General features: G+C 29.0%; 1 protein-coding gene and 1 non-coding gene across 5 annotated transcripts in view; one reads left to right on the top strand and one right to left on the bottom strand.

Moving 5' to 3' along the window:
• The window catches only part of LOC132920651 (probable G-protein coupled receptor Mth-like 3), a 40,763-nt gene that overhangs the window by 12,162 nt on the left and 15,456 nt on the right, over nucleotides 1-13,145 (top strand). For all 4 annotated transcript variants that reach the window (XM_060983201.1, XM_060983203.1, XM_060983200.1 and 1 more), the window contains 3 exons: nucleotides 148-524; nucleotides 952-1,526; nucleotides 6,582-7,085. In XM_060983201.1, coding sequence (XP_060839184.1) covers nucleotides 265-524; nucleotides 952-1,526; nucleotides 6,582-7,085 — 1,339 coding nt within the window. In that variant the 5' untranslated portion in view covers nucleotides 148-264. The remainder of the gene's footprint in view (nucleotides 1-147; nucleotides 525-951; nucleotides 1,527-6,581; nucleotides 7,086-13,145) is intronic.
• Nucleotides 8,753-8,825, bottom strand: Trnak-cuu (transfer RNA lysine (anticodon CUU)). Its single transcript has one exon. It is a non-coding gene; the product is annotated as a tRNA-Lys (tRNA).

Here is a 13,145-nt window from a genome sequence, read left to right as displayed (position 1 = left end):
TGCACATACCGCCATGTCATTTGAATATCGTTCCTATATCTTATAATATTATGTAAACGTTAAAAAATAATTAATTATTTATTTTCGACACGGTCGTGTATAAGAATAATTTTAAATATTTCTTAATCGTGAACTTTCGTTTTCTAGAAACTATGGTGCAGTGGCAGCAAAAGTGCGTGGAAGTGATCGAAAGCTACCGCTCGAACGTGATCCGTTGTATTCGGTTCGGATCTATATCGTCGCCGTAGTAGTAGTAGTAGTACAATGATAGCCCGAGCGTACGTGACCGTATGGATCGTGGCGTGGGCGTCCTGTCCGGCGGCCACCATCGTCGGTGCCAAGGTGACGAAATGCTGTCCAAGGGACATGATATTGGCGATCGACACGTTCTCGTGCACGGGCTTCGTGGCGGACGACAAGGGCCAGCACGAGTCGTACGCTTGGTCGTCGGACGACGACTCGGCTGCGGCCACCGCACCGGCAGACTTTGCGTTCTCCGTCTCCAACAGCAACTCGATTCCCTGGTCGGTAATGCTTATAAATACGTATACTCGCGAAGTAGTTTTTATCGTCATGTGCCGCGTGCAATTCGTGCAAGCAATATGCATATAATATTACTGACTCGAGCGGATTTTAATTTCTTAACTCGACGAGTTAGTTAGGCCGTATAATACACTCGCTTTTGCTCGAGTCTCGAGCATGTAACAAATCTGTTTAAAAACTAACATTTGGATACATTGCAACAAAAAAATGGGTATACCGTAACCGAATTCCCCACGATTAGGAGGTACTGTTGCGCTGTACATAATGCTGCGTATATAATATTCGATCAGCCCACCCCACTCACGATAGTATTCTAAACACGATTTGGATTCGTTTGACAGTTTAACGTCATATTATTACTCGTACACAATCGCGAGAACCGAAAATTCACGTCCGATTTCTGCGCAGGTGGATACCGCCATACATGGAGTTCCTGCAGTCTTCGAACCTGTCCGAGAAGTTCGATCCGGACGGCCGGATGTTTGACATGGATGGCCGCATGCCGTGCGACATGGGCGCCCGGGAGATGACCGTCATCGACGACGACGTGGCGGTGCTGGACGACGGGCAGCTGGTCATGTTCGGACAGGAAACCCGGTCGTCCGGCGTTTACGGGCGGCTGACGTTCTCCAGCGCCGAGTACTGCATCGACCGCGTGTCGCTGGTGGACGGCGTCACGGTTAACGGCAACGGGCGTGCGCACAACAAGGCGGCCGCTACCAGCACGACGACGTCCACGACGACCACGACCAGCACGACCCCGGCCGCCGTCAATAACGAGACGCTGGCCACGTACACGTACGTGGCGCTGGTGTGCCGGCCGTGCTCGAGGATGACGTGCGTGCCGAAGTGCTGCGGCAAGGGACTCATGCTCGCGTACCAGCACAACAAGAGCGGCGTCATCGGGTGCGGCAAAGTGCAGTCCGTGGTCAACGCCACCGCGGCCATACACATGAAACTCGCCAACGGCACAGAACTGCGGCGTGAGTGTCCCCCCCCCCCCCGTAGTCGATATTATATAGTCGTGTAAAGGAAATGTTGATATTATATATTATTATTATGTTTTGGTGCCAAAGCTTGCAGAGGCGGTTTTTTTTTGCTTTTTGCGGCGCAAAATTTGAGATAGCAATTTTTATTCCACGTCGCAAGAGGCCCATTTTTTTCAGTGGTTTGTGTATATTATGCAGTATTGAAGCGCGTTTTATAGATTTATTTAATATTTTAGCGAATTAAAATACTACCGATTTCACCTTTAGATATGAATGTGTAGGTATATACTTAGAGGTGCATTTAATCAATACAACATATTATATATATATTCTATACATTTCATATTATAGGTATATATATGTTACTGTGAATGTCCGCAATTGGCGAGTGAATCACCTAGTGAATGTCGACATACGCCTACTAAATTGGTGAATGTTGAAAAATTAAAATAATATATAAACATGTCCTAGTGGATGGTTGACATTTACATTAAGATTTTGGTCAATAATAACATACTCAACATGGTTTTGGTTAATGTTGACATAGGTTACGTATACGCACGCATAATATTACAGTATAGTACTACAGACAATAGTATAAAATAGAAATGATATGTTTAGTTATAAATATTAACAATTACTTTTATTAATTATGACTATTATTACTGAACAATATTATACCTTTATTATTGATTTAAATTATGATTATTTTGCCTTACAAAAATTATTATTTTAAAAAAAACGGCGAAAATTGTACAAACTTATTGCAACATGACAAACTTTCATGATATTTTGAACTGCATAAAATGCAAACATTTCTACAACCACACTTTTTTGTGGTGCACTTTGTTTTGCAATTACATCGTGTATAGGTAGGTACTAGAATATTAGATAAGATCAGATTAAATAATATCGGCATTACCAACATTCGCCAATATCGTTATATAAATGTCGACATTCGCTAGTAAATGTTTACAAACAGTACAAACTTAATCAATATGCCAACATTCACCAATGACTTTGGTCTATGACGACATTAACCGGTGACTGTCAGCACTCACCAATTGCGGTCATTCGCAGTATTATATACATTCATAATATGTATAAACGTTCTTCGTTGAAATAATAAATACGTTATGATCAAATATCGGCTAAATTGTATTTCAATCAGTTTACTCGTCGACTATGTTATACAAATATAATACTATGTCATCGGTACAGAATAAAGTATTACAATAATATCTACATAGGTATATAATATTATTATTCCAATGAAATATCTGGAAGGTCGGAAATGGCTTTTGTCGTGCATATAATATACATTTGTTCACTATACAGCAGAACATCGATTATTCAAATATCAACGCGCGTTATAGCATAATACGTACACGTTAGTCATGAATATAATTTATGCATAATAATTCTATATTATTAATAATAAATCTATACTGACATATTGTATACTATTTGTATACAAATATAATATACAATAATTATTCTTTAACAATAATAATATAATAATATGATATAATTTATAATTTATTATATTATTATTCCTACTTACACGTGTTATTATTAATACATAGAATTATTATTTATTATGTGCACATTAATGTATTACATAATATGCATGATTAACATATAACCACGAGTGATTCAAATATATATTAATATGTGTTACCTACATATTATTAAGTATGTTGTATGTAAATACTAATTACTATATATAGTATATTATAGTATTTAAAAAACTCAAGCGTTTCGGAACTAGGTGCGGTCCCAACTAGTTCGGATAATCGAGGTTCTATTGTATATATCCCAAAAGTCCCGCATCACCACCACAAATATCCTTGTAAGGCCGTGACACATCAATATAATATTTAAATGCAGTTTTGCAAGAATAATAACCAAATTTAAATTTAATGGTATACATTTTTTATAGATAGCTTTTGAAAAATTTACATTTTGACATATTTATTTTCCACGGAGATAAAAAGGGCGATACGGGACTTTTGAGACTACTGTATACATAACATTTAGAAAGTAGTTACATAATATATATATATATTTAACGAATTGTGCATGGTTAACAAAATATATTTCAACTAAAATGCATTGGCTGTCGGCGCGTTTGTAAATTTTATGACAGGTCAATAAAACATATAAGAAAAAAATAGGGGTAACAATATATATCTTGCAGCCGCCCCATAAATGACGCCTCTATTATATTCCTTTAATATATATTTTTTCTACGATCTAATATGTAGATAGATATTGATGGTTTTGTAAACAGTATACCGCAATCGATGTTTTCGATCACATCTATTGTGTCGGGATTTTTAATAAACGATATGGTTATCGTTTTATATAATATTTGATGTATACTAAATAGCCATAAACTTCGTGGAAATATTTTATAATCCAGATATAGATTTAGTGATATTATTTTTGACATTTAATAACTATTATCATTTGAAATCAATAATATTTCAATTTTCAATAATTGATTTAATGATTTCAATAAACTATTTCACATAATATTATATTAATGCATTTTGCTGTTGAAACAGTCTATATAAGTTTCATAATATTCAATTTTTACTTTTTAAATTATCTTATAAAAACGCAAAAAAGTTTTTCTGCTTTATAGAAGGTCTTGAATCATTGAGTAGATTTCTGTAATTGATGTGCAGTTAAAATTTAATGATAAATCAGTGCATATGTAAAAAATGATTCTGATCGGATATACGTGTCTAAGAATATTTGATTGTAATATAATTTCATATATTGATATTAGTAATATCATTGATTATAAATAGTTTTTATGTGCTAATTTGAACTAAATTTTGTCCAAAACAAATTTCATAAATTAAATATTAATAATTATAATATTATTTTGTAATTTTTAAATAATATTATTTAAGTGAAATACCGATGTATAGTAGAACGGTGTGAATAGGTTTGTGGTATAAAATATAAATAGATAACTTTAAACTATCTAATTATTATTTTGAATGATAAATAATAATATAAGCATTAAGCAGTATAGGTAAAGTAAAGTTTCAAGCACTTATGAAATATAGTTTTTGAATTACAACAAACACACTAATCGTTAAATGAAAATTAAAAATACATATCACTTAATAACATAAAAATAGTCTAAATATTTTAAAAATGTTGTTGTTTACAGGAAATAATGATTTGGTACCTAATGGCTAATATAATTTAAGGTTTCACGTTTCAACAGTTAATGTTTTTTAAATTACAAAAATTGTTGAAGGAGAAATCAGAAATCGTTAATTTATGTTTGAATATCGATTGTCGTTAAAATTTGAACTTAAACACTCATAAAAATGTATTTATCTCGAAGCTAAACAATGTTTATACTCCAGTAAAAAATGTATTATATAGAATCATAGAACATTAAACTAATTTTCAAGCGTAAAATGTTAACACGAGAAATGCTATAATTTTTTGGCAGTAATACAAATAATGAATAATCATAGATACATTTAATTGTCTTCAAATGTTTATACAATTTTCTGTACACGGTAAAATGTTCAAAAGATTTTGAATTTTTTAATTATATAGATATATGTAATGATTTTTTTTATTAATATTAACATTTGAGGTTTAAATAAAACAAAATTTGTAAAATTATTTTGTAACTAAATATTTATTAAATATTAAGGAAGTATGTATAGTTAATATTGAAACCAAAAAAATCTAGAAAATATTTTAATAACTTTTATAGATATTTTAAATTAGAATTTTGATAGAATTAGATAATTAAACATTTTAAACATTTTTTTGTTGTTATTAAAAAAAAAAATTTTCACGGGGTCTCGAAAATTTTACATAGGTACTTATATAATTATTTTTTACTACATATACAATGACTTTTTAAAAAATTATAAAGGTTAATTTTACGCTATTAACTATTGCCTATTTTTTATAGTACTTATGAAAATATTCACACCGTTCTATATTTTAGTGGGTACCTATGTTATCCATTACCATTTTGTGTAATCGAAATTTGATACATTATCATATTTTACGTACGACGGATAGCCGTTTCTCAAAAATACCGATTAGGTAAGCCCATGCCATATGGACGGGACATAATGATATACATTAATATAATTTAAATAAATATAAAAATATAACACAAAATGTATGTGACTTAGCATTATCTATACATAATATCATATTTGGTCGTTTCAGTAACAATGTATAGTGAAATCGTTTTACCGCCACACAGGTGGTCTGCAAGTTTGACCTTTTTTTCCTTTTCATATCCTGATTGCTGCCCGTACAATTTAGGTAGGAAATACTGTTTTCAATTGTTAGTAAATCTAATAATAAATGTCCCGAATGCATCTTGCATATATTTTTTTCATTGATGCAATGTAATATAACGCATTCGCATGAGTTAACAATATTTACTAAGTAGTATTGCACATTGTGATATTTTTCTTATTATTTTAGTGTCAGTGTTATTTGTTTGTTCATTATATAAAATTCTACTATAAATATTATCCTACAAAAATGAGATATACTATATTTCTTCTCTGTTCATTTTCAATCGTTATTCATCGTTATCCTTTTATTAATTTGTTTAGGCTAACTATAATTTTCTGCCAAGAATAAATATATATATATATATATAATGTATGGGACATGTGTCAACATTAAATATGAAATAAACTAAAATAAAAAAAATCGTCGTGAAAATATCAATTTTTAAACTAAAAGTATACATTCATATAGAATATAAATAAAATTATAAATTGTTTAATAATTTAATAAATTAAAGTAAAACAGATAAAATCAATTATTTTAGTATAACGATTTAAATATCTGGTGGAAAATAAACGCCATTCGGTCACGGGCGGAGGAAAGCGCAAATGTTGAACGTCGTTCTATTTATTTAGAGGAAAACGAACGGCGGAGAAACCGGTACTTAGGTATCTCATTTTTGGAGGAAAACGGTCCCGCCCGTATATATAGGTACGCAATGTGTGTAACGCGCTTATATCTCGTCCCCAGGTAAGGACCTCTATTTCTACGGCCTGAAGCCGCCGAACTGCGGTCCCCGCGGCTGGTACCTGCTCGGCGGAGACGTGAAAAATGCCGGCGTCGCGACCACGAAAAAGCTGCAGGCGACTTACGGGCTGCTGCCGGACGGCCGCGTGCTGGTGGACGGCGGCCTGTTGCCCATCGAGCGCGACGACTACTGTGTGGACGCGATGCAGGCCGAGACGAATACGACGTACACGGGCGTGATGCTCGCCTGCCGACTGGCCGCCGGCGTGGCGGACGCCGCCGGCCCGCTGAAGTTCCGGCAGATACTGTACGGCGCCTACTTCGTGGTCGGCACGATTTTCCTGGCCGCCACGCTGCTCATATACGCCGTGCTGCCCGAGCTCCGCGTCACCGTCCACTCGGGCAACCTGATCGCGCACACCGTCTGCCTGTTCGTGTCGTACGCCACGCTGGCGGCCACCACGCTCGTCCGCCAATTGTTCAACAATTGCGCCTGCGTCATTGCCGGTAAATATTATTGTAATATGGTCGTCGTTACTCATCAAATATAAGATATTATAATGTGTAGGTTATACGTAAATTCGATTTGCATTAAAAAAAAAATAAAGTGTTTCCTTATGTATAATAAATAAAATATTTAGTATGTAACTATAATATGCTCTGAAAAATTCTCAAATGTATTATACACATAAATTTCCAGTAAAAAAAAGACCTCGACATTACAATAAAAACTAAAAAATTTAAGAAAATTAGATTTTGTTCTTGATAGACATCGAAGAGAACTAACAGAATAGATTTAAGAGATTTAAATTTAAAAATTTTGAAAGTGAAAATACACGATTGTGCCGTTTTATTATATTGTATATTCAAATTAAAAATCAATAATTGATACACTATTGTTGTAATCAATGAAAATAGTAAAAACATTCAAATCCGTGTCAGAGATTATCTATAGTTAGTTGTGTATTTGGTCTTTAACGATGAGTATAATAACACTGTACGTAACTAAATATTAATATTAAAAAAAATAGATAATTGAGTACCACTCTGTTGTACATTTAGTGTCAATTGGCCAACTATATTATAACTTATGAGTGTGTTAAATTTGAATTCAATGATATATCAGCTGGTATACGATTATACGAAAAACCTACGGCTTGTAGGCTTTATATCACTAGATGTCATCTAGTTAAATATTATTGTTATTATCATCTAGTAGATGATTTTGATATAATAGGTAGTTTTAGGTATTAGTAATTTATTTTTATTTTAATATTATAGTAGGTTCCGATATAATTTTTTTCGAATATATTGCATATACAATATATTATATTATTGGTATTTAATTATTATAATAATATATATTTATTAAAATAATATTATTTATACCATATTATATCATCAATTTAATCAAAACACTTCTTTCTGTAAATATCGTAAAATAGTAAAATTAGATTTATAGTACCTAACTATAAATAAATCAAACATGTTATTGTATATAATAGAAATCCATGAATAATATTTTTAAATTAAAAAAAAATAATTAAAATAACGTTATTTATCGTTTATAAATAAGTAATTTTGTCCAAAACAGAACTTAAAATATTTATAAAAAAATAATTATCCATAAACATTTTTTTGGATTTTAGAGTTTCAGTATAAATTACTTATGCAGAAGCCTGTAAATTTTCATAACTTATAGATACGAAATAATTTACTAATTTTAGCAATTTTCATGAATTTTGTCACAATTCTAACTTTAAATGTAAATTTTTAACTGAGAAATAATTAATAACGCATGAGAAGCTCTGCATTAATTTTTCAAGCATTTTACTTCTTTTTACCTAACAAATAATTTTTAAACATCATTTCTAGAAAAAAAAAAATTTCCAATTGTCCATAAATAACTTAAAAAAAAATAAAATATTTTAAAAACTTTATTGTAAAATAGAAAACAATAATATAAATATTTGGTGGAAATTTGAAGTTTCTATGATTATTTGTTTTCGATTAACATTGAAAAAACAAAATCGATGTTATCAAAATAATTTCTGTTTTCCTGATTTTTGTTTTTTTTTTACCCAAGTATAAAAATAAGTCTATCACCTATCAAAAGTATATGCTTTGCTTAGAATCTAATAAATAATAATTAATAATTATGGAAAAAAAATCTTCGCCCAACGTGGGGCTCGAACCCACGACCCCGAGATTAAGAGTCTCGTGCTCTACCGACTGAGCTAGCCGGGCTGGTGTTGGGATGATAAGATTTTATACTTCTATGATACATACGTATCTTAATATTTTACACAACTTGGATGCTGTGTAAAAAAAAATGTAGGTAATCATTAATCATGATTCATGATAAATAAACATAACAATTATGATATAACTAGGACAACTAGGTATATAAGTAATGAAAAACATTTACAAATATAAGTGTAACTTAAATAAAAAAATCAACCAACATTGTAGGCAATGTAATTAATGAGTTATATCTTAATTACCTATTATAATATATGTGTGAAATAGAGCAGAGTGACTCATAAAAATATTTTTAATTATAGACAGTTATTATTTGTTAGCATACTATTTTTGTATTTTTCATTTAGGTGATTTATTCATTTAGGTTGTATTATAATCATAACATAATAGTTTATAATTTATGATAAACCAAATTAATTAACATTTGTATATAGTAGGTAATAGGTATAATATAGGTACTATATACATATTTAATTAGCAGTGTTGTATGAATGATACTATTGTCAAAATTGATCTTGTATTCTTGTTTGTATTTTAACTTAATAGTTATACTAGTTAGTATGTAACTATAATAATAATAATAATAATAATAATAATAAGTATTATTATTAAAAATAATTGTATTTATCTAAAATGTAGGTATATTAGATATGTAGTATGTACACAGAATATTTTATTACATCTAAATTTTTCACAAGACAATAAGCAAAAATTATATAAAAATGTTAGAAATCATACAAAAATAATTTGGGAAATAAGTACCAGTCGGTGATAGTGGTGATACTAGTATTTCCTAGTACTTAATTACTACACATATTTCAATTTCCAAATATGTTGATTGTTTTCGAGCTACCTATTTATAAATTTTTGAAAATTTTATTTTTATTTTTCTATATATGACGATTAAAAATTATTCATTGGTTCAAAGTTCTTGATAATTAATACAAGATCATTATACATCTTTTTTTTTTAATCAACTAATTAAATTATTTATTACATCAAAGATTTTAATTTAATACTATAGATAAATACTTATTCACTTAAAGAAAATACATAATTAACAAATAATTAATATTATTTAGGCTGTATAATTTTTTTTATTAATTTGACAAATAATTTATTTTCTCGAAAAAGTTATTGTAGCTCAACTAAAAAAGTATTTGGATCATTAATAAATATTATTTTCATCTTAAAAAACATTTAAACATATTTATTATTATTTTTACTTTAAAAACTGGCTGTACAAATATGTATTGTATCTATAGGCGTGCACACGGAGTGAGCCGGACGAGCGGAATCTTTTTAGGGGCGTAGTAATATTTCAAATTTGTGTATATTATATTTAACTCTATCATTATATTCGTGGAGATCAAATTGTATTTGTCGTAATAGTGAAATAAAATAAAAATATTTGTGTACCACCACATAGTTTTTATTGATTTATTTATCTGACTAAAACATTGTGCACTAAATGTCAAAATATGTACCTACTATGACTAAAGAAGTACTAAAGTGTTTATACTCTATACTCTATAGTGTAGACAATGGCTTATTGCCTATGGAAAATAAGAAAATTCATTTCATTCAATTATTACATAATTACTCATTTATATATTACCTACTAAGTTAATATGTATAGTTAGATATAAAAACATGCATAAAATATGTATTAATATAATATGTAATTTTATTTTTAACTTAAAAAATATACAAGTACTTATGTTTAGTACATTAATGTCATATGCACATTGCACGTACAATTTGATTCTATTTGTATAGGTATATACATATTATACAGTTTTAAATTTACAATTATTACAATTAGAATGTACATATGTACCTAGTATGTTAATGTGTCAAAAAAAAATTAGGGGCACTGTTCAAGTATTGGGGCACTAATTCTTCCAGGCTCGACCGGAAATTAAAGTCTGCGCACGCCTATGATTGTATCAAGCACCATATTATTACATATTAGTTTTGACATGAAATCAGGATATTTTATTAAGGCTGGGCAAGTTAATGATTTTTTTTAACTCAGTTAAGTTAAGTTAAGTTAATCTGCATCAATAAGAAAATGTTAAAAGTTAATAAAAATTTTTTTAAACTTTTTATGAAGTTAAAAAAAAAGTTATTTTTTTTATTTGTTAGCGTACTTTATTTCTTATCAACACACAACTAAATTATAGACTATAATGCTTATACTTCATACAACATACAGTATTTCTATATAGTATGTGTTTTATTTAATTTTTTTTCGTTTCGTTTTCTAAATAAATTCACAATAAAATATTTTTTGACATGAAAACGACTGAAATAGTGAAAAAAAAATAATAAATTAGCTTAACTTATTTCTTAAAATGAATTATGAATTGTTAATTTCGCGTTAATTAAAAAATAAATTTAGGAAGTTAATAGTTAAGTCAATGAAAATCCAAACGTAACTAGTTAAGTTAATAAGTTAAAATTAACTTAACTTTAAACTTATTAACTCGTTAATGTTCAGCCTTGTATTTTAATATACAGTTAAGTAACCAGTAAATGTGTAATGTAAAATTATTTATATTTTATTATAATACACATATTATCATCATTGTCCAAATATAGATAATTATAATATTTCAGAACTTCAAAAAATAAAAAAATATTAACAAACTAATATAATACATAGATTTAAATTAAAATATTAAATACTAATACAAAACATTATATATATTTTATAATAATATATATATATATATATATATATATATACTATAATACTTTAGTATAAAGATACATAACTTGTATTAATCAGATTTAAATTTTAAATATAATCATAGATAAAATTACTTTTGTATATTAGATTTAATTAATTATATGATTGAATTTATTATTTTATTTAAATAGTGCAACATTAGGGTTATTAATTGGTATTGTATAGTGCTTGGCAAATGTTTCATCAATCTGTCAATCTGGATCCATTCCACCAGAAATAATAAAAAATAAAATATTTATTATTTACGTTTACTAACTTGTATCATTTATTTATTACTTTTGCTAATTAAGTATAAAGTTAAAACTACACACATTCTTTTTTTTACATCAATTAATCTAAAAATAAAATAATAAATATTAGGTATGTATTTTAGTGTTGTGACCTGTGGGATAAGAAAATCAACCATTTAGCGGTTTCACCAGTCAAACAACTCCTTTTGGAACTTATTATGTTTCCCGCTGTAGAAAATGCTCTTTCTGATGGAGTAGAATTTTGAGGGAATACATAAATATTTTTTAGCCAGTCTGGAAACACTTGGATACCTTTTTTGTCAATACAGTTTTTTAATTTAATTTTACATACCTATTTATCTATTTCATTTTGTTGGTTAACTTCTGCACTGTTATTATCTTGAGGAAACATATATCAAAAACAGATTCACTGTAGTTTGATTGATTAATATTATCAATTGAATCTTCTTTATCATTGATCTGGGTTTTAATAAAATGTTTTAATGTGTTAATTATTTTTATTGAAAACATTTTTATATCATGGATCTGAAATTGAATATATATTTAAAACTAATATTGCATCATCGTGTAATATTTCATTTAAAGATTTTGATTTTAACTCCATTATCAAAGATTTTTTTTATGTTTTAATTTCTGGTAGGTCAGAATCATTAATAATAAAAAATTATGAACTATGCTTTTAAAAAGAGGTCGTACAGTTGAAATAGTTGGGCTTTTAGTTGTTGACAATACTTTGGTAGCAAGATCAAAAGGCCTAAGTACTTTAACTAGTTGCTCTAATAGTACCCATTTAAACTCACAGAGCTACAACATAATTGCAGTGATTCTGTTTGTGGTAGAACAATCATTAACTATTAAGTACTATACTGATAATTTATCTAACTAGTAACTTCAATAAGTCGTTCAATCATGACATAGACAGAATTCCATCTTGTTATTACAGATTGTATCAATTTTGTTTCTGGTTGTTTTGTATTTTTCTGTATGAACTGGAGTGCTTTGGTTGCTTTAGATGAATTTAGATGAATGTTTAAAATGTGAGACGATCAATGACACAGTTACAAGTACTTGCTTAATAGTTTTTTTCTTCTAAACCTTTATAATACATAATACATTATAATACCTTTTTAATACATAAATGTTGTGTGAATGTTCTGCTTTCAATATCAAGTGTTATAGAAACAATTGCATTTTTTATATTTGAAGCGTTATCATATGCAATACAAATAGTTTTATTATATATATCCCATTCTCTTACAATGCCAATAACTTTATTTTTAAGGTTAATACTTTTATGGA

The sequence above is a fragment of the Rhopalosiphum padi genome, chromosome 2, assembly GCF_020882245.1.
Source record: "Rhopalosiphum padi isolate XX-2018 chromosome 2, ASM2088224v1, whole genome shotgun sequence".
Lineage (NCBI taxonomy): Eukaryota > Metazoa > Arthropoda > Insecta > Hemiptera > Aphididae > Rhopalosiphum > Rhopalosiphum padi.
Note: the sequence above shows the minus strand (reverse complement) of the source record. Positions and strands in the feature narration are given on the sequence as shown.